The sequence below is a fragment of the Phyllobates terribilis genome, unplaced genomic scaffold (assembly GCF_046119375.1).
Source record: "Phyllobates terribilis strain yellow unplaced genomic scaffold, ASM4611937v1 Scaffold_14__1_contigs__length_39327217, whole genome shotgun sequence".
Classification (NCBI taxonomy): Eukaryota; Metazoa; Chordata; class Amphibia; order Anura; family Dendrobatidae; genus Phyllobates; species Phyllobates terribilis.
The window spans coordinates 15,311,956-15,339,175 of record NW_027362774.1 but is presented as its reverse complement, the minus strand read 5'-3'; the positions used below and the strand labels follow the sequence as shown (position 1 = coordinate 15,339,175).

The following is a 27,220-nucleotide window of genomic DNA, read 5'->3' as shown; positions in this document are numbered from 1 at the left end:
CCTCTCCAACCAAACCTATCTGTATGGGCAATTTGATGAGTGGTTGTTTCTCTTGTGGGTCCCCAAAATGCATGTGTTGCCAGAGCATCTTGAGTGGTTCAAAGACTTTCTCCTCGAATACCACTGGCAAAACATATACCGTTAGACAATTTTTAAAGTGTCACTCCATGTTCGTGGTATATCTTCTTGAATGTACGTGCGGCCTACAATACGTGGTCCGTACGATATAGGCCATACATGCTCAGATGAATAAGCATAGGTCTAACATTCGTAGTGGTTTCCTTCTACATAGCGTTTCTAAACATTTTTCTGTGGCGCATAATAATAATCCTACTGATTTAAGGCTTAAAATTATTGATCAGATTGCTGAAACCACGACGGACCGCTTGGGTCGTTTAATTAATCGTGAGACTTATTGGATTTTTAGATTGGGCACTCTGTCCCCTGAGGGCCTTAATTTAACGATTGAGAATGCGATTCATTAACCCTAGTTCTCTCTTGGTTCTTATTCACGCATTACTAGTTTTTATTCAGTTTATATTTTATTTATAATCCCTGCTTTTAGTACATCATGACACTTATTGGTTATTTTGGGGCTTCTTTTATCCTCTTTTTTAATCTTTTGATCTAATGTAGTTTTTCTATTCATATTTATACCATATTCATTTCCTTTCTTTTTATTTTATTTTTGTATTTCCTGTGTTTTCATAATTGTTAGTGTCTTTTGATTGGTGCACCTACCCTATGGTCGCTCTTTCATTTGCTCTCTAATCTACCTGAGGAAGATAGCTTCTGCTATCGAAACGCGTTGTGGCGTTAGAGAGCGTATTAAACAATGAAAGGTTTGTGTTTTATAACCCTAATCCCCTCCCTGTCTAGTTGTTCTAGCGCTTCCCTAACACCGCACAATTCTTCCTTTCTTGATGCTGCTCTGTTTACAACGAGCTTATCACACGACCGGCCGTGATGTCTTTTTGGAAAGCCCACTTCGGTCACACGGTCCCGATCATAAGATCGCTGAATCAGGGAGAAACTCCCTACAGCAGTCCCTGCTAAGCTGTGATCATCATACAGACTCCCACCTGGAAGCGTTTTCCCTTGTTGTGCGGGGCTCCTTGGCACAACAGGACCAGGTGAGTGGTCACAACATCTTCCCCTTCCTTCCCCCCCAAACCTCAGGCTCTTCAGCATTGGCGCTCCAACTGTTTTTGTTTTCCGAGATTTTTATGGAGACAGCTTAGTACTGACAAAAGGGAGAAATAGTCAATATCCATGTCAGGGAAATAAGAAAGAACATTTTCCTGACATCCATATCTCCCTGACAGCGGGCATTACAGAGACCTAACTGGATGAAAGTCATGACTGGGCGAGAAACATATAGAGGGATACACTATATTTAGAGAGGACAGGAAAGACAAATAATGTGGAGGGGTGTGTATTTTCGTACGATTTAACTTAAAACCTCCGCTCAATGACGACATTGGGGGGGAAACTTTGACAATGTAGAGTCAGTCTGAATAAATGTACATGGGGGGGTGGCCATAATGGAAAGCTGATGATTGGAGTTTGCTACAAGCTGCCTAATATAGCTGAACAGGTAGAGGATGAAATGCTGCAACAACTAAAAAAAGCAGTAATTAGTAATAGGGTCCTTATTATGGGGGATTTTAACTATTCAGATATTCAATGGTGCATAGAATCTTCCAGTTGTGCTAAAAGCTGCAAGGTCTTATCCACAGTTCAGGACAATGACCTCTCTCAGCTGTAGATGAGGAGGGGGAGGTAATCTGCTGGATCTGGTAATCTGCTGGATCTGGTAATCTGCTGGATCTGGTGCTGTCAAATAGACCAGATACAATTTCACATCTACAGGTCCGTGAATATTTTGGAAGCAACGACCATAATATGGAACTTTAGGAAAGCTGATTTCAACAAATTAAAGGAAGAGCTTAATCATGTAGGCTGGGACCATGTCATGGTAACTGGGGATACCAAACATAAACGGGGCATGTTTAACCCCTCTCTGGCCCAAGGCGTACTAATACGTATCTGGGCCAGGTACGTATTAGTACGCCCTGGTGTCAAGGTAAGGTAAGCGCGATACTTACATCGTCTCCGGCGTCCCGCGGAGTCTAAGTCCAGTCCTGGATCTTGTCATGGTGACCCGATGTCATCATGACAACATCCGGGTCACCAGGAGGCAGGAAGTTACTTTGGTCATGCGCTGTGCACGACCAAAGTAACTTTTCCCTGTGCAGCTCTGACAGCCTGTATAGCACAGATATGCTGCTGCATCTCTATGCTATACAGCCGATCAGAATGTAAAAACTGAAAGTCCCATAGTGGGACAAAGTGTAAAAGTAATAAAAGTGTTAGAAAGTGAAAAAAAAAAAAAGAAAATTTGTAAAAATATATATAAAAAAAAAATGAAAATAATAATCCCCCAAAAATAAAAATATATTGTACCCATAAATAAATAATATTATGAAAAAAAAAAAAACAGTAAAAGTATACATATTTGGTATCGCCGCGTCCAGAACAACCTGACCTAAAAAACTATCCCACTAGTTCACCCCTTTAGTGAACACGGTAAAAAAATAAAATAAAAAACAAAGCAAAACACGATGCTTTATCATCATAAAGCCAAACATAAAATGGAATAAAACGCGATCAAAAATACGAATATACATAAAAATGATACCGCTGAAAACGTCATCTTGTCCCGCAAAAAACAAGCTGCCATACAGCTCCATCATCCGAAAAATCAAAAAAGTTATAGCTCTCAGAATAAAGCGATGCAAAAACAATTCTGTTTTCTATAAAATAGTTTTTGTGTAAATGCGCCTAAATATGAAAAAAATATATATAAACGTGGTACCGTTGCAAACGTATTGACCCGAAGAATAAAGCTGCCTCATCAATTTTACCACACACAAAACGGCATAAAAAAAAATCCTGAATTGTTGTTGTTTGTTTATTCTGCCTCCCAAAAATCAGAATAGAAAGCGATTGTGATGAAAGCCGGCCGGTGGGTGCAGCTCTCTGGCGCCCCCTTACCTCTCAGGTCAGTCAAGGTACTGCACCTAGAGAAAGTAGTGCCAGGAAGCTGCAACCAGCGCAGGGAACACGGTAGTGTGTTATCCCTTCAACGTCACTAAACCGTAACGTCACTACACAGCACAACTCGCTAGCGCCCTCTTAGCCTCAGGTCAGTCAAGGAACTGCACCTAGGATAAGCGGTCGCCAGGGAGACTGTCCTGTAACCTACTGGGTATCGGGGCCCTCTGTAGTGAGGGCGGTATATATATCTTCCTTGGCCGCGCCAGGAATATATATATCTGAACCTCCGACCGTCACTACCAGCCTTCCCCAATCCCCAGTTGGTATGCTGCCACCAGTCCCTATTTTAGATATACGCCCAGTCCGTGAATGGGCCTATATCGGGTCAGGAACCAACCCTGGGTAGCGTTTTTGGCTTGAGCCGAGCTCACACGGACGTGCGTTCGTTATGCAGAATAAAAGGCAGGCCCACAATTACTTGAGGTAATTGATTATAATAATACACTAGATACACGATATACAACTAAATATACACAGGTATAAGGTCAGGCTAAACTATACAACAATGGAATACAACACACAGAATCACCACAGCATATCAGTTACCGGTTTCTTGATTTTCTTGTGACGCAGGGAGAGGATTCTGCGATCGCAGGCACGGTTCTTTGTTACAGGCTGAGGCCTACCACCGCATGGTCAAACTGCTCCTCCCCTTGGTGGCCTCAGCTGGTGCTCAGATGTTCAGCACACCACTCTTGGGTCAAGACTGACTTGTCTCTTGTCTGTCCTGCTATCTTACCTGCCCCGTCCCGCCCACTGCTGGTGAGGTCAGCTGGCTCAGTCTCCACCCTCAGGTCTAACTTCGATCAGAAGCCCAAATTCTATGGAACCCAATAACTTCTTCTGGGATGGTCTCATGATACCCCCAGGGGTTCCCATGGATTCGGGCCGCCGTAACCGACCTTTTGATATCAATTATGATACCATACGGTCCTCAGGAATGGCTCCGCGCTATATCTTGGCTTCCAGAGCACGTACAAACGTCTACCGCGGAGGCTTGTGTGCGCAATGGCTCCGGGACGCCGTGATATTTTTTTATTGGCCCATCCCACGCAACATGCGTGTACTATTCATGTTTCTATATCTTATGCCTCCATGCTTGTGACAGACAAAGAAACTAGTCCTATGGGACAAATGGTCAGGTACAGATAGACGAAGCACCCCCCCCTGCTGGCTGTGTTTCCTCTCGAAGTCTTTGAAGCTCCTAGCATTCAAGTGTTAAGTAGGCTTCTTATCTTACAGGAGCCTGGATGGGGGGAAACTATCTAGTTGACGTTTTAACAGAAGGTCCCAAGGGTGGGGGCTGCTGAAGTGTGGCCATCCCTGGATATGATTTATCATTACCAAGATGGCGGCTACAGGTTCATCACACCTCCCCCTATACGAGGGCGCGAGGGGGTAGCACATTCCTGTGTTCCCCCGTGCGTCCTTCTGCACCCTCCCCTTGCCGGGATAACCCGTCAGCGTTACCGTGGTCACGGCCTCTTCTGTGGCGAATGGAGAAGTGGTACTGCTGGAGAGCGAGGCTCCAGCGTAGCAACCTGCCATTCGACCCAGAGACCGTGTGTAACCAGCTGAGGGGGTTGTGGTCCGTCTCCACGGTGAAATGGCTCCCGTACAAGTAGGGCTGCAGACGCTGCAGGGCCCATACAATTGCCAGGCATTCTTTTTCCACCGTGGAGTAAGCCACCTCCCGGGGCAGTAGCTTCCTGCTCAGGTACAAGACAGGATGTTCCTGGCCTGTCGTGTTGACCTGACTTAGCACAGCACCGAGGCCAAAGTCACTGGCGTCGGTCTGTACCACAAACGGCCGGTCGAAGTCGGCAGCTTGCAGTACAGGGGAGCTACTTAGGGCGGCCTTGAGTGCCCCGAAAGCTGTCTCGCAGGCGACTGTCCAGTCGACTGCGACGGGCAGCTTCTTCTTGGTGAGGTCCGTCAGGGGCTTGGCCAGGGTGCTATAGTGTGGGACGAACCTCCTATAGTACCCGGCGGTCCCCAAGAAGGACATCACCTGCTTTTTGGTCCTAGGAGTGGGCCAGGATGCGATGGCATCCACTTTCCCCGGTTCTGGCTTCAGAACCCCCCCGCCTACCCGGTGACCCAGGTAGAGGACCTCACTCATGCCCAGCTGGCACTTTTCCGGCTTGATGGTCAAGCCTGCCCGGTGGATCCGACCGAGCACCTGCCGCAGGTGCTCTAGGTGATCCTCCCAAGTGGGACTGAAGACTGCAATATCGTCCAAGTACGCAGCCGCGTACCCTTCAAGTCCCTCAAGCAGCGTATTGACCATCCGCTGAAAAGTGGCAGGGGCATTCTTCATGCCGAATGGCATCACTGTGGACTCGTACAGTCCAAAAGGGGTGATAAAGGCAGAGCGTTCCCTTGCCGCGGGGGTCAGAGGAATCTGCCAGTACCCCCGGCTCAGATCCATGATGGTCAGGTACTTAGCCCCGGCCATCCGATCGAGCAGGTCATCGATGCGTGGTATGGGGAACGCATCGGTGGCCGTTACAGCGTTGAGCCCCCGGTAGTCCACGCAGAACCGTGTAGTTCGGTCCTTCTTTGGTACGAGGACTACAGGCGAGGCCCACGCGCTGCTGGATGCCTGGATCACCCCCAGCTTCAGCATCTCGTCTATCTCTTGGCGCATGTTTCCCTGCACCTCGAAAGAGACCCGATATGCTGAACGCCGGATCGGCGGGTGATCGCCAGTGTCCACGTCGTGGACAGCCATCTCAGTCCTTCCGGGCAGGCTGCTGAACAGCCCCCGGAAGGGGTGCAGGGTGGTCCCCAGCTGGGACCGTTGGTCCTCCGTGAGCTGGTGGCCAACCCCCACATCCTCGATGGACCCACCCGCCTTGGCTTGGGTGAGCAGATCCAGGAGGGTTTCTACCTCTCCTTCCTCGGGAAGGTTGCACACTGGGTGGGCAGTCGCTTCCCGCTCATGATGAGCCTTCATCATGTTCACGTGGAAGGCCTTCCTCCTTCCACGGGCGTGATCTAGGGTGACCAGATAGGTGACGGCATTGAGTTTCTGGTGCACGAAGTAGGGACCTTCCCAGGCTGCCTGAAGCTTGTTCTGTGGTACGGGGACCAGTACCCACACCTTTTGACCCACCTGGTAGGTCCTCTCACAAGCATTCTGGTCGTACCACCGCTTCTGGTCGGCCTGGGCCTGGTCCATATTGTCCTGCACCAGCTTTGCCAAGGCCATCATCCTGTCCCGGTGGCGCACGACATACTCGATGACCGACACCTCGGGGGTGGCCAAATCCCCTTCCCATGCTTCCTTCACCAGAGCCAGGGGGCCCCGTACCCGTCGCCCGTACAGGAGCTCAAAGGGGGAGAACCCCGTTGAGGCCTGCGGAACCTCCCGGTAAGCAAATAGGAGGTGTGGGAGGTAACGCTCCCAGTCTCTCCCGTGGGAGTCGACCAACATCTTAAGCATCTGCTTTAAGGTGCCATTGAACCGCTCACACAGGCCATTAGTCTGTGGGTGATACGGGCTGGCCACCAGATGTTGCACCTGCATTTGCTTACAGAGGGACTCCATCAGCCGCGACATGAACTGGGTCCCTCGGTCGGTGAGCATTTCTTGGGGGAAACCCACTCTGGAGAAGATCTCCAGTAAGGCGGTAGCCACCTTGTCGGCCCGAATGGACGACAAAGCTACCGCTTCCGGGTACCGGGTGGCATAGTCCACTACCGTGAGTATGAAGCATTTCCCGGAGTGGCTGGGAGTGGACAGAGGTCCAATAAGATCCACAGCAACCCTCGAGAAAGGCTCTTCGATGATTGGCAGAGTTACCAGTGGGGCTTTGGGGCGCGGCCCCGCCTTCCCAACCCTCTGACAGGTGTCACACGAACGGCAGTAGGCACCCACCGCGGCTCCCATCCCAGGCCAGTAGAAATGCTGAGCTATCCTGGCCTTGGTTTTAGCGATCCCTAGGTGTCCGGCCATCGGAATCTCGTGTGCGATCCGCAACAATTCCGCCCTGAACGGATAGGGTACCACTAACTGTCGGTCCCTGGGCCACGCCTCCGGTGAACCCTGCTGGACCGTTACCCGGTACAGCCGTCCCTGGTCCCAGACCACCCGCTCGCAGTCTGACTCCATGGGAGGCTGTGCCGCCTGTTCCTTGAGAGCTTTCAGGCTGTCGTCTGCTTCCAACGCAGCCTGAAATTCCTGACTTGATGTGGCCAGAATCGACGAAACTGCCACATCCTCTGTCAGCCCCTCCGGGCATGTCACCTGGCCGCTGTCTGACCCGGCAGACACTTGGTCAGAAGTGGGGAAGCCGTCGGACCTCTGCAAGGCTCCTTGGGCTCCGGCGCTCCCACTCCTGGTGACAGCGGCTATGACCGCTGTGACCGTGGGTAGTGCCTGCTTCCCCTCTGTTTCTGACCAAGCCGCCCGATCAGGCAGGCTTCCTAGGCCTTTGGACATCTCGGATGTGGGGAACTCCTGCCCTGGGGTCTTACCTGGCGGCTCCTCTCTTGGGACACCCCCACCTCCCATGGCCTGTTCCTCCCCCTGCAGTGGGCCTATACTCAGCAGCCTGGATACCCCTGGGAGCCCTACACTGCCGGTAGCTGCCCCCCTCTCCATCCCTGAGCTTCCCTCTACAGAATCCTGCCCGCCCCCTCCCTCACCGGAGGACAAGAGGTCACGGCACGCCGGCTGAGCACCTCTGCGGGCATCCCCACACTCCCCACCTGCTTTCACTAACCCTGTTTGTGTTGTGTCTGTGCAGGTGTTACCCTCAGGTTTCACTCCCTCCTCCTCAGCAGGACACACACTACATACAACATGGTTGGCATTAGCAGCAGACAAATCAATACACTCTTGGGGGGCCGAACTTGGGGGTTCAGAGGGTACATACTGCGATACTAGACGCCCCAAGTCGGTCCCTAATAAAACATTTGCGGGAATATTTGGCGTTACTCCCACCTCCCGCATCCCCCTTCCGGCACCCCAGTCCAAATACACCATGGCAACGGGAAGTGCCGGCTCCACGCCTCCAACCCCGGAGACGGAAAGAGTCTTTCCTGGTACCAAGTCCTGGGGGGACACCACCTCAGGCCGTACCAGTGTTCGTTCAGCGCCCGTGTCCCGCAGTCCCATGACCGCAGAACGGCCTATGGTGACGGGTTGGATGTTGTCCAGGGACCTACCACCACCCCCTCCCACACACAAAACATTGGGCGCTCTCTGGGACTGGGATGGGGTCTTTTGGCGCTGGGGACACTCAGCCCTAAAGTGTCCTGGTTTGTTGCATAGATGACAACGTCTTACGTCTGGTCCTTGCCTGGAGAGGGCAACAGGGGGATACACCCCTTGTGTTCTAGGGGCCGGGGAAACAGGGGCATGACTGGGCTTACCCCCTCTCCAGGTGCTGCTGGCAGACTTCTTCAGCTCAGGCGCCCTGTTATTGGCATACTCGTCTGCCAGGGCGGCTGTAGCAGAAGCCCCTGTTGGTTTTCGGTCACGGAGGAACTGTCGGAGGTCCTCTGGGCAGTTCCACAAAAACTGCTCCGTGACGAACAGTTCCTGGACCTCCTGGCGGGTAGTAAGCGCTAGACCCGAGGTCCAGTGCTCTGCGGCTCTCAACAGCGCCCGCATATGATCGGTCCAGGTGTCCTTGGGGCCACGCAGCAGGCTCCGGAACTTCTGGCGGTACGACTCGGGAGTGAGGTTGTACTGCCGGATCAGGGCCCGCTTGATGCAGTCGTAGTTCTGTACCTCCCCGGCAGGTAAGTCCCCCAAGGCATCCAGGGACTTACCCCTCAAACGGGGGGTCAGGTATCTGGCCCACTGATCCCGGGCCAGATGGTGCTGAAGACAGGTCCGTTCAAATGCCACCAGAAAGGAGTCCAGGTCCCCATCCTTCTCCAGTAGAGGGAAGTCCTCAGCTCGGACTTTGGACGACTTGGTCTCCTGATGGGTTGGTTGCTCTAGCGGAAGCCCCCGCTGGGCCAGGTCCAGTTGGTGCTGGCGCTCCGCAGCTCGCTCTGCACGCTCCGCAGCCTCCCGGCGCTCTGCAGCTTCACGCTCCGCAGCCTCCCGGCGCTCCGCAGCTTCGCGCTCCTCCTCCGCTGCCTTCTCTGATGCTGCCAGGAGGGTTTTGTAGACGGCATCGCCATGAGACTGGAGACTTGCCATAGCCGCTTGTAAAAGGGCTTGTGATCTGGACAGGCTGGGCTGGGTAGGTGGTGGGCAGCCCACTGCGGGACCGTATACTGGGGACTGGCTCCCTGAGGTGCCCGGGCTGGACTCCTCCTCGCCATGAGTAACAATGTCCTCCCCTCCTGCCACACGGACCGTAGCATTAGCCTCCTGCAGGGTCTTGCTCCTGGTGCCGTCTGCCATCTTGGTAACCGACACCGCTGCAACCCTGAGTTTGCACACACCTTGTTATACTTTTAGCCTGACCGTCTAACGTTGGGCTGACCTTAAGACTCCAGCAGTGGAAGTTACCACTGGCAGTCTTTAGTGCCTGGGAGTAGGGGTCCCACAACACTATTATTCTGCAATCCCACCGCTCTGCCACCAATGTGATGAAAGCCGGCCGGTGGGTGCAGCTCTCTGGCGCCCCCTTACCTCTCAGGTCAGTCAAGGTACTGCACCTAGAGAAAGTAGTGCCAGGAAGCTGCAACCAGCGCAGGGAACACGGTAGTGTGTTATCCCTTCAACGTCACTAAACCGTAACGTCACTACACAGCACAACTCGCTAGCGCCCTCTTAGCCTCAGGTCAGTCAAGGAACTGCACCTAGGATAAGCGGTCGCCAGGGAGACTGTCCTGTAACCTACTGGGTATCGGGGCCCTCTGTAGTGAGGGCGGTATATATATCTTCCTTGGCCGCGCCAGGAATATATATATCTGAACCTCCGACCGTCACTACCAGCCTTCCCCAATCCCCAGTTGGTATGCTGCCACCAGTCCCTATTTTAGATATACGCCCAGTCCGTGAATGGGCCTATATCGGGTCAGGAACCAACCCTGGGTAGCGTTTTTGGCTTGAGCCGAGCTCACACGGACGTGCGTTCGTTATGCAGAATAAAAGGCAGGCCCACAATTACTTGAGGTAATTGATTATAATAATACACTAGATACACGATATACAACTAAATATACACAGGTATAAGGTCAGGCTAAACTATACAACAATGGAATACAACACACAGAATCACCACAGCATATCAGTTACCGGTTTCTTGATTTTCTTGTGACGCAGGGAGAGGATTCTGCGATCGCAGGCACGGTTCTTTGTTACAGGCTGAGGCCTACCACCGCATGGTCAAACTGCTCCTCCCCTTGGTGGCCTCAGCTGGTGCTCAGATGTTCAGCACACCACTCTTGGGTCAAGACTGACTTGTCTCTTGTCTGTCCTGCTATCTTACCTGCCCCGTCCCGCCCACTGCTGGTGAGGTCAGCTGGCTCAGTCTCCACCCTCAGGTCTAACTTCGATCAGAAGCCCAAATTCTATGGAACCCAATAACTTCTTCTGGGATGGTCTCATGATACCCCCAGGGGTTCCCATGGATTCGGGCCGCCGTAACCGACCTTTTGATATCAATTATGATACCATACGGTCCTCAGGAATGGCTCCGCGCTATATCTTGGCTTCCAGAGCACGTACAAACGTCTACCGCGGAGGCTTGTGTGCGCAATGGCTCCGGGACGCCGTGATATTTTTTTATTGGCCCATCCCACGCAACATGCGTGTACTATTCATGTTTCTATATCTTATGCCTCCATGCTTGTGACAGACAAAGAAACTAGTCCTATGGGACAAATGGTCAGGTACAGATAGACGAAGCACCCCCCCCTGCTGGCTGTGTTTCCTCTCGAAGTCTTTGAAGCTCCTAGCATTCAAGTGTTAAGTAGGCTTCTTATCTTACAGGAGCCTGGATGGGGGGAAACTATCTAGTTGACGTTTTAACAGAAGGTCCCAAGGGTGGGGGCTGCTGAAGTGTGGCCATCCCTGGATATGATTTATCATTACCAAGATGGCGGCTACAGGTTCATCACAGCGATCAAAAAATGTCACGTGCCCGAAAATAGTACCAATAAAAATGTCAACTTGTCCTGTAAAAAACTAGCAATTAGTGTTGAGCGCAAGTGTTTGCTACTTGAATTTGCATTGGGTGCTCAGGTATGCACTGAGAATATAGCGGGTGCTCGAGTCCGCCCCATATGTTTTGCAGCTGTTATACAGCCAAAAAAACCTGGTGGGGATTGCCTGCCATGCACGAGCGATCCCCGAATGTTTGATTTTTTTTGGGTGTCTAACATCCGTGAAACATGCGGGCAGGGACTCGAGCATGTCACTTGAGCACCCTTGATACATGGTGCTTACCCGAGTACCCATAGCAAACTCATGTAGCGAGCACTTGCACTCAAGACTAATGACAACTTATTCAATATGTGTCGTCAAATTCTGTGTCGTACATCTGGGTTCAAAATGTTTTCTACACCCCTTGATAAAATCCTTGAGGGGTCTAGTTTCCTAAATAGTGTCACTTATGGGGGGTTTCCACTGTTTAGGCGCATCAGGAGCTCTCCAAACGCAACATGGTGTCCGCTAATTATTCAATCAAATTTTACATTCAAAAGGTCAAATGGCGCTCCTTCCCTTCCGAACCCTGCCGTGCGCCCAAACAGTGGTTTTCCCCCACATATGGGGTATCGGAGTGCTCAAGAGGAATTGCACAAAAAATTTTGGGGTCCATTTTTTCCTGTTACCCCTACAAAAATAAAAAATTGGGGTCTAAAGTAACATTTTTGTGAAAAAAAAATTTTTCATTTTTTTTCTTCCACATTCCAAAAATTCCTGTGAAGCACCTGAAGGGTTAATAAACTTCTTGAATGTGGTTTTGAGCACCTTGAGGGGTGCAGTTTTTAGAATGGTGTCACTTTTTCTGTCATAAAGGCCCCTCAAAGTCACTTCAAATGTAATGTGGTCCCTAAAAAAAATGTTTTTGTAAATTTTGTTGTAAAAATGAGAAATCGCTGGTCAACTTTTAACCCTTATAGCTCCCTAACAAAAAAAATTTTGGTTCCAAAATTGTGCTGATGTAAATAAGACATGTGGGAAATGTTATTTATTAACTATTTTGTGTGACATATCTCTCTGATTTAAGGGCATAAAAATTCAGAGTTTGTCACGAAAAAACAATCTCAGAATCAGGGGGATCCGTTGAAGCGTTCCTCATAAAGTGACAGTGGTCAGACTTGTAAAAATTCCCCTGGTCAATAATGTGCAAACCACCCTCGGGGACAAAGGGGTTAAGGAAATGCTACTAGAATCCTGTAGAAAGTGTATACCCTCTGGTAATAAAATATCAAGGAATAAAACAAAACCATTATGGATAAATAAAAAAGTATAACATTTAGACAAAAACAAAGGGCATTTAAAATCCTGAAGGCCGAGAATACAGAAATAGCATTTCAGGAGTATAAAGACCTAAATAAGAAATGTAAAAAAGAAATCAAGCTAGCAAAATTATCTACAGAGAATCAAATCGCCAGCCACATTAAAATAAATCTCAATTTTTTTTATAAATACATCAATGCCAAAAAGAAATAAACAGACGATATAGGCCCCTTAAAAGACGATAATAAGATAATTATAGGGCACAAAGAAAAGGCTGAGATATTAAACAGGCAGTTTTCATCCATGTTCATTAACAAACTGTCTGTTCCAGGGATCTTTCAATAGGGCCAAAATCAAAGTTCACCAACTTTGTTGGGGTTCTGTGAGAAGGTATGTGCAAATATGGATGTTGGTGATGTGGTTGATGTGATTTATCTGGACTTTGCAAAGGCATATGATACTGTACCACATAACAGCCTTATACTGAAGCTACAGAAACAACGACTTGGGGGAGCTATATGCAGATGGGTAAGGAATTGGCTAAATGACAGGAAACAAAGAATTGTCATAAATGGTACGTTCTCTAAATGGGATATAGTCAGCAGTGGGGACCGCAGGGATCTGTACTGGGAGCAGTGGGGACTGCAGGGATCTGTACTGGGAGCAGTGGGGACTGCAGGGATCTGTACTGAGAGCAGTGGGGACCGCAGGCATCTGTACTGGGAGCAGTGGGGACCACAGGGATCTGTACTGAGAGCAGTGGGGACCGCAGGCATCTGTACTGGGAGCAGTGGGGACCGCAGGCATCTGTACTGGGAGCAGTGGGGACCGCAGGGATCTGTACTGAGAGCAGTGGGGACCGCAGGGATCTGTACTGGGAGCAGTGGGGACCGCAGGCATCTGTACTGGGAGCAGTGGGGACTGCAGGGATCTGTACTGAGAGCAGTGGGGACCGCAGGGATCTGTACTGGGAGCAGTGGGGACCGCAGGCATCTGTACTGGGAGCAGTGGGGACCGCAGGGATCTGTACTGAGAGCAGTGGGGACCGCAGGGATCTGTACTGGGAGCAGTGGGGACCGCAGGCATCTGTACTGGGAGCAGTGGGGACCGCAGGCATCTGTACTGGGAGCAGTGGGGACCGCAGGGATCTGTACTGAGAGCAGTGGGGACCTCAGGCATCTGTACTGGGAGCAGTGGGGACCGCAGGCATCTGTACTGGGAGCAGTGGGGACCGCAGGGATCTGTACTGTAACCTCTTTATTAATAACCTAGTGGATGGGATTGAGAGTAAAGTGTAAGTCTTTGCTGACGACACCAAACTATATAGGAAATTACAATCTGATCTTGACATTACAATATTGCAGAAACAATCTGGATAAGATGACTGTATGGGCAAACACTTGGCAGATGAGGTTTAGGCTGTGTGCCCACGAAGCATTTTCCGAGCGTTTATGCTGCGGAATTTACGCAGCGTAAACGCTTGGGAAAGTCTTGGTAAACCTTCCCCCATGGTCCCCAATGACAAGCCGCAATGTCAATGCCCATGCTGCGCTCAAAAATCCACAGCATGTCCATTATTTTGCGGACACGCAGCGTAATCGCCGCCATTGACTTGCATTGGAACGCTTGCATTCTGCATCACTGCATCTGTACATGCGGAATCCAAGAGTTTCAATGTGCGGATGGTACCCGGGTGTGGAGGACAGGAGACTCTCCTCCGGACCCGGGTACCATAGAACCTGAAAAAAAAAGAATAAAATAAAAAATAAATATATTTACCTACTGATGGCCCCCGGTCTCCTTCTCTGTGCTTGCCGGTAGCTCGCGGTGGACTGAAGGACCTGCGCTGACGTCATAGTCATGTGACGGCAGGTCCTAATGAAGTGTACAGCAATCTGCCTGCAGCCAGGAAGGAGCGAAGCAAGACACCGGGGGCCATCGAAAGGTAAGTATAGATTTATGTTTTTATTTTTTACCATTCTTTCGGTCACTCTATATATGCCGGTTGCATGGATTTATATAGTGTGACCAAATTGTCAAGCACTTTTCCAAGTGATGCTAAAATCGCTTGTCAACCCGCATGTGGAAATGCAAGTGAAGAACGCTTCACATCCGCAAGTCCCTGGCAGGAAAACGCATGTACAATCTGCATGTACAATCCGCATGTACAATCCGCATGTACAATCCGCATGTACAATCCGCATGCGTTTATTCTGCCAGGGAGATGCAGAAACGCTCAAAAAAAATCCAGAGCATTTCTGCATCGTGGGCACACAGCATAATGCACCTAGGCCGGGGTAATCCTATTGCTGGATATACATTGGGCGTATACTCGGGACTACAGAACAGGAGAAGGATGGGGGATTCTGGTTACAAGTAACGTGAGCAGCAGTACTCAATGTCAGGCAGCGGCCGCAAAAGCAAACAAGATTTTAGGATGTATAAAAAGAGGGATAAAATCCCACGATCCCAAAGTACTGTTACCCCTTTATAAATCACTGGCACATATAGAATATGGGATCTAGTTTTGCGCTTCACATTTGAAAAAGGATATTGAGAAGTTGGTCAGTTCAAAGACGGCAACTAGATTATTACACATGGTGGAGGCCTCTCCTCTATTACACAGGATTGAGACCTCTCCTATATTACACATGGTGGAGGCCTCTCCTCTATTACACTTGATGGAGGCCTCTCCTATATTACATGGGATGGAGGCCTCTCCTATATTACACATGGTGGAGGCCTCTCCTCTATTACACGGGATGGAGGCCTCTCCTATATTACACGGGATGGAGGCCTCTCCTATATTACACGGGATGGAGGCCTCTCCTATATTACACATGGTGGAGGCCTCTCCTCTATTACACGGGATGGAGACCTCTCCTCTATTACACGGGATGGAGGCCTCTCCTATATTACACGGGATGGAGGCCTCTCCTATATTACACGGGATGGAGGCCTCTCCTATATTACACATGGTGGAGGCCTCTCCTCTATTACACGGGATGGAGACCTCTCCTCTATTACACGGGATGGAGGCCTCTCCTATATTACACGGGATGGAGGCCTCTCCTATATTACACGGGATGGAGGCCTCTCCTGTATTACACGGGATGGAGGCCTCTCCTATATTACACATGGTGGAGGCCTCTCCTCTATTACACAGGATGGAGACCTCTCCTCTTACATGGGATGGAGGCCTCTCCTATATTACACGGGATGGAGGCCTCTCCTATATTACACGGGATGTATGCCTCTCCTATATTACAAGGGATGGAGACCTCTCCTATATTACACGGGATGGAGGCCTCTCCTCTATTACACGGGATGGAGGCCTCTCCTATATTACACGGGATGGAGACCTCTCCTATATTACATGGGATGGAGCCCTCTCCTCTATTACACAGGATGGAGACCTCTCCTCTTGCATGGGATGGATACCTCTCCTATTTTACACGGGATGGAGGCCTCTCCTCTATTACACGGGATGGAGGCCTCTCCTATATTACACGGGATGGAGACCTCTCCTATATTACATGGGATGGAGACCTCTCCTCTATTACACGGGATGGAGGCCTCTCCTATATTACACATGGTGGAGGCCTCTCCTCTATTACACAGGATGGAGACCTCTCCTCTTACATGGGATGGATACCTCTCCTATATTACAATGAGATGGAGGCCTCTTCTCTATTACACGGGATGGAGGCCTCTCCTATATTACACGGGATGGAGGCCACTCCTATATTACACGGGATGGAGACCTCTCCTATTTTACATGGGATGGAGGCCTCTCCTATATTACACAGGATGGAGACCTCCGCTATATCACACGGGATGGAGGGCTCTCCTCTATTACACGGGATGGAGGTGTCTCCTATATTACACGGGATGGAAGTGTCTCCTATATTACATGGGATGGAGGCTTCTTCTCTATTACACGGGATGGAGGTGTCTCCTATATTACACGGGATGGAGGTCTCTCCTATATTACACGGGATGGAGGTCTCTCCTATATTACACGGGATGGAGGCCTCTCCTATATTACATGGGATGGAGACCTCTCCTATATCACACGGGATGGAGACCTCTCCTATATCACACGGGATGGAGGTCCCTCCTATATTACACGGGATGGAGGTCTCTCCTATATTACACGGGATGGAGGCTTCTTCTCTATTACACGGGATGGAGGCCTCTCATATGTTACATGGGATTGAGGCGTCTCATATGTTATCCGGGATGGAGGTCTCTCCTATATTACACGGGATGGAGGCGTCTCCTATATTACACGGGATGGAGGTCTCTTCAATATTACACGGGATGGAGACCTCTCCTATATTACACGGAATGGAGACCTCTCCTCTATTACATGGGATGGAGGCCTCTCCTATATTACACAGGATGGAGGTCTCTCCTATATTACAATGGATGGAGGCCTCTCCTATATTACACGGGATGGAGACCTCTCCTTTATTACACGGGATGGAGACCTCTCCTATTTTACATGGGATGGAGGCCTCTCCTATATTACACGGGATGGAGGCCTCTCCTATATTACACATGGTGGAGGCCTCTCCTCTATTACACAGGATGGAGACCTCTCCTCTTACATGGGATGGATACCTCTCCTATATTACACAGGATGGAGGCCTCTCCTCTATTACACGGGATGGAGGCCTCTCCTATATTACACGGAATGGAGACCTCTCCTCTATTACATGGGATGGAGGCCTCTCCTATATTACACAGGATGGAGGTCTCTCCTATATTACAATGGATGGAGGCCTCTCCTATATTACACGGGATGGAGACCTCTCCTTTATTACACGGGATGGAGACCTCTCCTATTTTACATGGGATGGAGGCCTCTCCTATATTACACGGGATGGAGGCCTCTCCTATATTACACATGGTGGAGGCCTCTCCTCTATTACACAGGATGGAGACCTCTCCTCTTACATGGGATGGATACCTCTCCTATATTACAATGGGATGGAGGCCTCTCCTCTATTACACAGGATGGAGGCCTCTCCTATATTACACGGGATGGAGGCCTCTCCTATATTACATGAGATGGAGACCTCTCCTATTTTACATGGGATTGAGGCCTCTCCTATATTACACAGGATGGAGACCTCCGCTATATCACACGGGATGGAGGGCTCTCCTCTATTACACGGGATGGAGGTGTCTCCTATATTTCACGGGATGGAGGCTTCTTCTCTATTACACGGGATGGAGGTGTCGCCTATATTACACGGGATGGAGGTCTCTCCTATATTACACGGGATGGAGGTCTCTCCGATATTACACGGGATGGAGGCCTCTCCTATATTACATGGGATGGAGACCTCTCCTATATCACACAGGATGGAGACCTCTCCTATATTACACGGGATGGAAGCTTCTTCTCTATTACACGGGATGGAGACCTCTCCTATATTACACGGGATGGAGGCTTCTTCTCTATTACACGGGATGGAGGCCTCTCATATGTTACATGGGATTGAGGCATCTTCAATATTACACGGGATGGAGACCTCTCCTATATTACATGGGATGGAGGCCTCTCATGTTACACGGGATGGAGGCCTCTCCTATATTACACGGGATGGAGGCCTCTCCTATATTACACATGGTGGAGGCCTCTCCTCTATTACACAGGATGGAGACCTCTCCTCTTACATGGGATGGATACCTCTCCTATATTACACGGGATGGAGGCCTCTCCTCTATTACACGGGTTGGAGGCCTCTCCTATATTACACGGAATGGAGACCTCTCCTATATTACACGGGATGGAGGCCTCTCCTATATTACACAGGATGGAGACCTCTCCTATATTACACGGGATGGAGGTCTCTCCTATATTACACAGGATGGAGGCCTCTCCTATATTACACGGGATGGAGGCCTCTCCTATATTACACGGGATGGAGGCCTCTCCTATATTACATGGGATGGAGGCCTCTCCTCTTACATGGGATGGATACCTTTCCTATATTACACGGGACGGAGACCTCTCCTCTATTACACGGGATGGAGGCCTCTTCTCTATTACACGGGATGGAGGCCTCTCCTTTATTACACATGGTGGAGGCCTCTCCTCTATTACACAGGATGGAGACCTCTCCTCTTACATGGGATGGATACCTCTTCTATATTACAATGGGATGGAGGCCTCTCCTCTATTACACGGGATGGAGGCCTCTCCTCTATTACATGGGATGGAGACCTCTCCTCTATTACATGGGATGGAGGCCTCTCCTATATTACACAGGATGGAGGCCTCTCCTCTATTACATGGGATGGAGGCCTCTCCTATATTACACAGGATGGAGGTCTCTCCTATATTACAATGGATGGAGGCCTCTCCTATATTACACGGGATGGAGACCTCTCCTATATTACACGGGATGGAGACCTCTCCTATATTACACGGGATGGAGACCTCTCCTATTTTACATGGGATGGATACCTCTCCTATATTACAATGGGATGGAGGCCTCTCCTCTATTACACGGGATGGAGGCCTCTTCTATATTACACGGGACGGAGGCCTCTCCTATATTACACGGGATGGAGGCCTCTCCTCTATTACATGGGATGGAGGCCTCTTCTATATTACACGGGATGGAGACCTCTCCTATTTTACATGGGATGGAGGCCTCTCCTATATTACACGGGATGGAGGCCTCTCCTATATTACACGGGATGGAGGCATCTCATATGTTACACGGGATGGAGGCGTCTCATATGATGAGAGGTTGAAAAAGTTGATCTTGTTTAGCTTAGAAAAAAGACTGCTCTGTGGGGATCTCATTTACATGTATAAATATATGTGTGGTCAGTACAAAGGACGGCACAGGACTTATTCCTTTAAAAGACCATACTAAAGACCAGGGGGCCCTCATTACTTGGGGAAGAAAGGTGACTCCGGCACCTAAACCGGAAAGGGTTCTTTACAGTCAGAGCAGTGAGACTGTGGAACGCCGACCACAAGAGATATTGATGGCCGACACTATAACGGCTTTATACAAGGGCTGGAGGATTTCCTCGATACACATAACATTGTGGGTTATAGTTAAATTAATTACAAAATTTACAATTGGTGGAGAAACGTTGAACTTGATGGACCGAGGTCTTTATTCAAGCTATGTAGCCTGTTGTTTCAGGTGAGATATATCCTGAATTTTTGCGCCAGCTTTCCTCTCTGCAGGCTCTCTGTAATTTTCAGTTGTCTCTGAGCTATGGGTAGAGACTAACTGCTGTTATGTCTCCATACATAGCAGACATACACATAAGGGACTCATCGTGTCTCTACATAGCACGTGCTTAAACGCTTAAAAGCCACGGAAGTAAGGAGAGCATTAACAGCAGTACTGAGCAATGTATCGGTGAATCCAGCTCTGGGGGTGAGAAAACACCAGCATTAAAGATGCAGAGTACTGAGCAATGTAGCTGTGAATTTAGCCCTGAAGGTGCGAAAGTACTGCTAGAATGTAGAATATCCTATAAAGCTGCTGCTTTCTAGAAAGTGATTGAACCCTTGGGATTGAATTCACAGCTACATTGCTCTATATTGCGATATAATATCTTTTATGTTGCTGCTTTCTGGTCAGTGTTTTTCCACTCCAGATCCGGAATCACAGCTACATTGCTTAGTACTTTTACAATGTAGAATATCCTATTAAGCTGCTGCTTTCCAGAAAACGTCTAAGCAATGTAGCTGTGAATCCGGATCTGGCGTGTAATAAACACTTACTACAAAACAACAGTAACAAAGATATTATACAGCAGTACTGAGCAGTGTAGCTGTGAATCCAGAGATAGGAAAAGGAGGCCCATAGCTGGAGAAAGAATCTAATATATTTAGCAAAAATTCTTGTATGCACTGATGAATTATTTAAAGTGTATTAAATTAGTAACCATTTAACGACAGCGTCACTTTAACCAATGTGAACTATGCTGCCACCCAGTGGTGTAAGTAAATTGCACAGAAGCCTTCAGAGCTGCAATTACACTGGCTATGTTCAGAATCACAGTGTTCGGATGGACTGTTATACAGGCCATGAAACTTGGTATATATAGAGTAAAAAATGTTATCTGTCTGTTCAGCTCTTCTCTGTCCTGTAATAGTAAAAACCCTGGCGCAGGTTTATCTCAACCATGAATTGAGGTAGGATTCCCCTCTCTGGTTTCTTGTTGTTTTACTGCCAAATTATACTTAAAAGAGTAGAAAAAAATTGGGACGACATAAAACGCTACTTCCAAAATAAGCAAAGGAAAAAAATCTGTGCTCCACCCTGCGACGAGATAAGGGACGATACAAAAAGGAATTAAATCTACACTGTGTGCAGAATTATTAGGCAAGTTGTATTTTAGAGGATTATTTTTATTATTGATCAACAACTATGTTCTCAATCAACCGAAAAGACTCATAAATATCCAAGCTTAATATTTTTGGAAGTTGGAGTGTTTTTTTTTTTCGATTTGGCTATCTTAGGAGGATATCTGTTTGTGCAGGTAACTATTACTGTGCAGAATTATTAGGCAACTTAATAAAAACCAAATATAATCCCATCTCACTTGTTTATTTTCTCCAGGTAAACCAATATCAGTGCACAACATTTAGAAATAAACATTTCTGACATGCAAAAACAAAAATAATTAGTGATGAATATAGCCACCTTTCTTTATGATGACCCTCAGCAGCCTCCATCCATAGATTCTGTCAGTTGCTTGATCTGTTTTCGATCAACATTGCGTGCAGCAGCCACCACAGCCTCCCAGACACTGCTCCCAGAGGTGTACTGTTTTCCCTCCCTGTAGATCTCACATTTTATGATGGACCACAGGTTCTCTATGGGGTTCAGATCAGGTGAACAAGGGGGCCATGTCATTATTTTTTCTTCTTTTAGACCTTTACTGGCCAGCCACGCTGTGGAGTAGTTGGATGCATGTGATGGAGCATTGTCCTGCATGAAAATCATGTTTTTCTTGAACGATACCGACTTCTTCCTGTACCACTGCTTGAAGAAGTTGTCTTCCAGAAACTGGCAGTAGGTCTGGGAGTTGAGCTTCACTCCATCCTCAACCCAAAAAGATCCCACAAGTTCATCTTTGATGATACCAGCCCATACCAGTACACCACCTCCACCTTGCTGGCGTCTGAGTCGGAGTAGAGCTCGATGCCCTTTACTGATCCAGCCTCTGGTCCATCCATCTTGCCTATCAAGAGTCACTCTCATTTCATCAGTCCATAAAACCTTTGAAAAATCAGTCTTAAGGTATTTCTTGTCCCATTCTTGACGTTTTATCTTATGTTTCTTGTTCAGAGGTGGTGGTTTTTCAGCCTTCCTTACCTTGGCCATGTCCCTGAGTATCGCACACCTTGTGCTTTTTGATACTCCAGTAATGTTGCAGCTCTGAAATATGGCAAAACTGGTGGCGAATGGCATCTTGGCAGCTTCACGCTTGATTTTCCTCAATTCATGGGCAGTTATTTTGCGCCTTTTTTGGCCAACACGCTTCTTGCGACCCTGTTGGCTATTTGCCATGAAACGCTTGATTGCTCGGTAATCACGCTTCAAAAGTTTGGAAATTTCAAGACTGCTGCCTCCCTCTGCAAGACATCTCACAATTTTGGACTTTTCAGAGCCCGTCAAATCTCTCTTCTGACCCATTTTGCCAAAGGAAAAGAAGTTGCCTAATAATTAAACACATCTTATAAAGGGTGTTGATGTCCTTAGTCAGCACCCCTCCTCATTACAGAGATGCACATCACCAGATTTACTTAATTGGTAGTTGGCTCTCAGCCTATGCAGCTTGGAGAAGGACAACATGTATAAAAAGTATCAAAGTGATCAAAATAAGCATTTGCCTAATAATTCTGCACACAGTATTTCTCTACAATGTTACCTTCATGTACCCTGGGAATGATTTCTACATTAATGGTGATATTATCAGTAGTGGCTGCATTTGCCCTTTAATAAGTTATACTAGAAAAATCATACGCAAATGTTATAATGCAGAATTACAAAACTTTACCCATAGTTACCTTTACTCCCAGAACAGTTGTTTATCTGCTCAGGGGTTAAAGAGCTGGCACTTTAGTCCTACAGTATATATGGGCAGGTGTCAACGGGTCAGATTTCAGACAAGGGTGTTTCCTGACTAATAATGCCAACACTGGCAGAACACAATTATATCGTGATTTGTTAAATAGTAACGAGAAAGTTCTAATCTGAGGTCACTGCAACGAAAGACTCTGCGAGAGAAGCCGCGTCCACTTGTGACTGCAGCAGACGGGACATGGAGACTCTGCCGCCTCTTCTGCTTCTGATCCCATTGACTCTAACAGCAATCGGAACAGGTGAGAACCGGGGAGCAGCAGCGAGAACATAGGAATGAAGGGGGGGTATAGAGAGCGCAGATATCAGTGCGTATACACACACAAATCCAGAATGTCTTCTCATCATAGAGTCTATTATTTATGTTGTTGTCAATCAAATATTATTTACAGGAAACAATCATCATGTATCAGATAGAACAAATCTTCTGTAACTACGACAGCAACAATGTCCTCCTCTGTAAAACACGTTCATGTACATAGGGGCAGTATTATAGTAGTTATATTCTTGCACATAGGAGCAGTATTATAGTAGTTATATTCTTGTACATAGGAGCAGTATTATAGTAGTTATATTCTTGTACATAGGAGCAGTATTATAGTAGTTATATTCTTGTACATAGGGTGCAGTATTATAGTAGTTATATTCTTGTACATAGGGTGCAGTATTATAGTAGTAATATTCTTGTACATAGGGGCAGTATTATAGTAGTTATATTCTTGTATATAGGAGCAGTATTATAGTAGTTATATTCTTGTACATAGGGAGCAGTATTATAGTAGTTATATTCTTGTATATAGGAGCAGTATTATAGTAGTTATATTCTTGCACATAGGGAGCAGTATTATAGTGGTTATATTCTTGTACATAGGAGCAGTATTATAGTAGTTATATTCTTGTACATAGGAGCAGTATTATAGTAGTTATATTCTTGTACATAGGGGCAGTATTATAGTAGTTATATTCTTGCACATAGGGAGCAGTATTATAGTGGTTATATTCTTGTACATAGGAGCAGTATTATAGTAGTTATATTCTTGTACATAGGGGCAGTATTATAGTAGTTATATTCTTGTACATAGGGTGCAGTATTATAGTAGTTATATTCTTGTACATAGGGTGCAGTATTATAGTAGTTATATTCTTGTACATAGGGTGCAGTATTATAGTAGTTATATTCTTGTACATAGGGGCAGTATTATAGTAGTTATATTCTTGTACATAGGGTGCAGTATTATAGTAGTTATATTCTTGCACATAGGGAGCAGTATTATAGTGGTTATATTCTTGTACATAGGAGCAGTATTATAGTAGTTATATTCTTGTACATAGGGGCAGTATTATAGTAGTTATATTCTTGTACATAGGGTGCAGTATTATAGTAGTTATATTCTTGTACATAGGGTGCAGTATTATAGTAGTTATATTCTTGTACATAGGGGGCAGTATTATAGTAGTTATATTCTTGTACATAGTGGCAGTATTATAGTAGTGATATTCTTATACATAGGAGTAGTATTATAGTAGTTATATTCTTGTACATAGGAGCAGTATTATAGTAGTTATATTCTTGTACATAGGAGCAGTGTTATAGTAGTTATATTCTTGTACATAGGAGCAGTATTATAGTAGTTATATTCTTGTACATAGGGGCAGTATTATAGTAGTTATAGTCTTGTATATAGGAATCAGTATTATAGTAGTTATATTATTGTACATAGGGGGCAGTATTATAGTAGTTATATTCTTCTACATAGGGGCAGTATTATAGTAATTATATTCTTATACATAGGAGTAGTATTATAGTAGTTATATTCTTCTACATAGGAGCAGTATTATAGTAGCTATATTCTTCTACATAGGAGCAGTATTACAGTAGTTATATTCTTGTACATAGGAGCAGTATTATAGTAGTTATATTCTTGTACATAGGGGCAGTATTATAGTAGTTATAGTCTTGTATATAGGAATCAGTATTATAGTAGTTATATTCTTGTACATAGGGGCAGTATTATAGTAGTTATATTCTTGTACATAGGGGCAGTATTATAGTAGTTATATTCTTGTACATAGGAGCAGTATTATAGTAGTTATATTCTTGTACATAGGGGGCAGTATTATAGTAGTTATAGTCTTATACATAGGGGCAGTATTATAGTAGTTATATTCTTGTACATAGGAGCAGTATTATAGTAGTTATATTCTTGTACATAGGAGCAGTACTATAGTAGTTATATTCTTGTACATAGGAGCAGTATTATAGTAGTTATATTCTTGTACATAGGAGCAGTGTTATAGTAGTTATATTCTTGTACATAGGAGCAGTATTATAGTAGTTATATTCTTGTACATAGGGGCAGTATTATAGTAGTTATAGTCTTGTATATAGGAATCAGTATTATAGTAGTTATATTCTTGTACATAGGTGGCAGGATTATAGTAGTTATATTCTTGTACATAGGGGCAGTATTATAGTGGTTATATTCTTATACATAGGAGTAGTATTATAGTAGTTATATTCTTCTACATAGGAGCAGTATTATAGTAGCTATATTCTTCTACATAGGAGCAGTATTATAGTAGTTATATTCTTGTACATAGGAGCAGTATTATAGTAGTTATATTCTTGTACATAGGAGCAGTATTATAGTAGTTATATTCTTGTACATAGGAGCAGTATTATAGTAGTTATATTCTTGTACATAGGGGCAGTATTATAGTAGTTATAGTCTTGTATATAGGAATCAGTATTATAGTAGTTATATTCTTGTACATAGGGGGCAGTATTATAGTAGTTATATTCTTGTACAAAGGGGCAGTATTATAGTAGTTATATTCTTATACATAGGAGTAGTATTATAGGAGTTATATTCTTGTACATAGGAGCAGTATTATAGTAGTTATATTCTTGTACATAGGGGCAGTATTATAGTAGTTATAGTCTTGTATACAGGAATCAGAATTATAGTAGTTATATTCTTTTACATAGGGGGCAGTATTATAGTAGTTATAGTCTTGTATATAGGAATCAGTATTATAGTAGCTATATTCTTGTACATAGGGGGCAGTATTATAGTAGTTATATTCTTGTACATAGTGGCAGTATTATAGTAGTGATATTCTTATACATAGGAGTAGTATTATAGTAGTTATATTCTTGTACATAGGAGCAGTATTATAGTAGTTATATTCTTGTACATAGGAGCAGTGTTATAGTAGTTATATTCTGGTACATAGGAGCAGTATTATAGTAGTTATATTCTTGTACATAGGGGCAGTATTATAGTAGTTATAGTCTTGTATATAGGAATCAGTATTATAGTAGTTATATTCTTGTACATAGGGGGCAGTATTATAGTAGTTATATTCTTCTACATAGGGGCAGTATTATAGTAATTATATTCTTATACATAGGAGTAGTATTATAGTAGTTATATTCTTCTACATAGGAGCAGTATTATAGTAGCTATATTCTTCTACATAGGAGCAGTATTAGAGTAGTTATATTCTTGTACATAGGAGCAGTATTATAGTAGTTATATTCTTGTACATAGGGGCAGTATTATAGTAGTTATAGTCTTGTATATAGGAATCAGTATTATAGTAGTTATATTCTTGTACATAGGGACAGTATTATAGTAGTTATATTCTTGTACATAGGGGCAGTATTATAGTAGTTATATTCTTGTACATAGGAGCAGTATTATAGTAGTTATATTCTTGTACATAGGGGGCAGTATTATAGTAGTTATAGTCTTATACATAGGGGCAGTATTATAGTAGTTATATTCTTGTACATAGGAGCAGTATTATAGTAGTTATATTCTTGTACATAGGAGCAGTATTATAGTAGTTATATTCTTGTACGTAGGAGCAGTATTATAGTAGTTATATTCTTGTACATAGGAGCAGTGTTATAGTAGTTATATTCTTGTACATAGGAGCAGTATTATAGTAGTTATATTCTTGTACATAGGGGCAGTATTATAGTAGTTATAGTCTTGTATATAGGAATCAGTATTATAGTAGTTATATTCTTGTACATAGGTGGCAGGATTATAGTAGTTATATTCTTGTACATAGGGGCAGTATTATAGTGGTTATATTCTTATACATAGGAGTAGTATTATAGTAGTTATATTCTTCTACATAGGAGCAGTATTATAGTAGCTATATTCTTCTACATAGGAGCAGTATTATAGTAGTTATATTCTTGTACATAGGAGCAGTATTATAGTAGTTATATTCTTGTACATAGGAGCAGTATTATAGTAGTTATATTCTTGTACATAGGAGCAGTATTATAGTAGTTATATTCTTGTACATAGGGGCAGTATTATAGTAGTTATAGTCTTGTATATAGGAATCAGTATTATAGTAGTTATATTCTTGTACATAGGGGGCAGTATTATAGTAGTTATATTCTTGTACATAGGGGCAGTATTATAGTAGTTATATTCTTATACATAGGAGTAGTATTATAGTAGTTATAGTCTTGTACATAGGAGCAGTATTATAGTAGTTATATTCTTGTACATAGGGGCAGTATTATAGTAGTTATAGTCTTGTATACAGGAATCAGAAT

General features: G+C 45.6%; 1 protein-coding gene across 1 annotated transcript in view; it reads left to right on the top strand.

The window, feature by feature from the left end:
- Window positions 1–903: 903 nt before the first annotated feature.
- The window catches only part of LOC141175774 (fatty acyl-CoA hydrolase precursor, medium chain-like), a 151,980-nt gene continuing 125,663 nt past the window's right edge, over window positions 904–27,220 (top strand). The window contains exons 1-2 of the mRNA XM_073659708.1: window positions 904–1,133; window positions 22,754–22,877. Coding sequence (XP_073515809.1) covers window positions 924–1,133; window positions 22,754–22,877 — 334 coding nt within the window. The 5' untranslated portion in view covers window positions 904–923. The remainder of the gene's footprint in view (window positions 1,134–22,753; window positions 22,878–27,220) is intronic.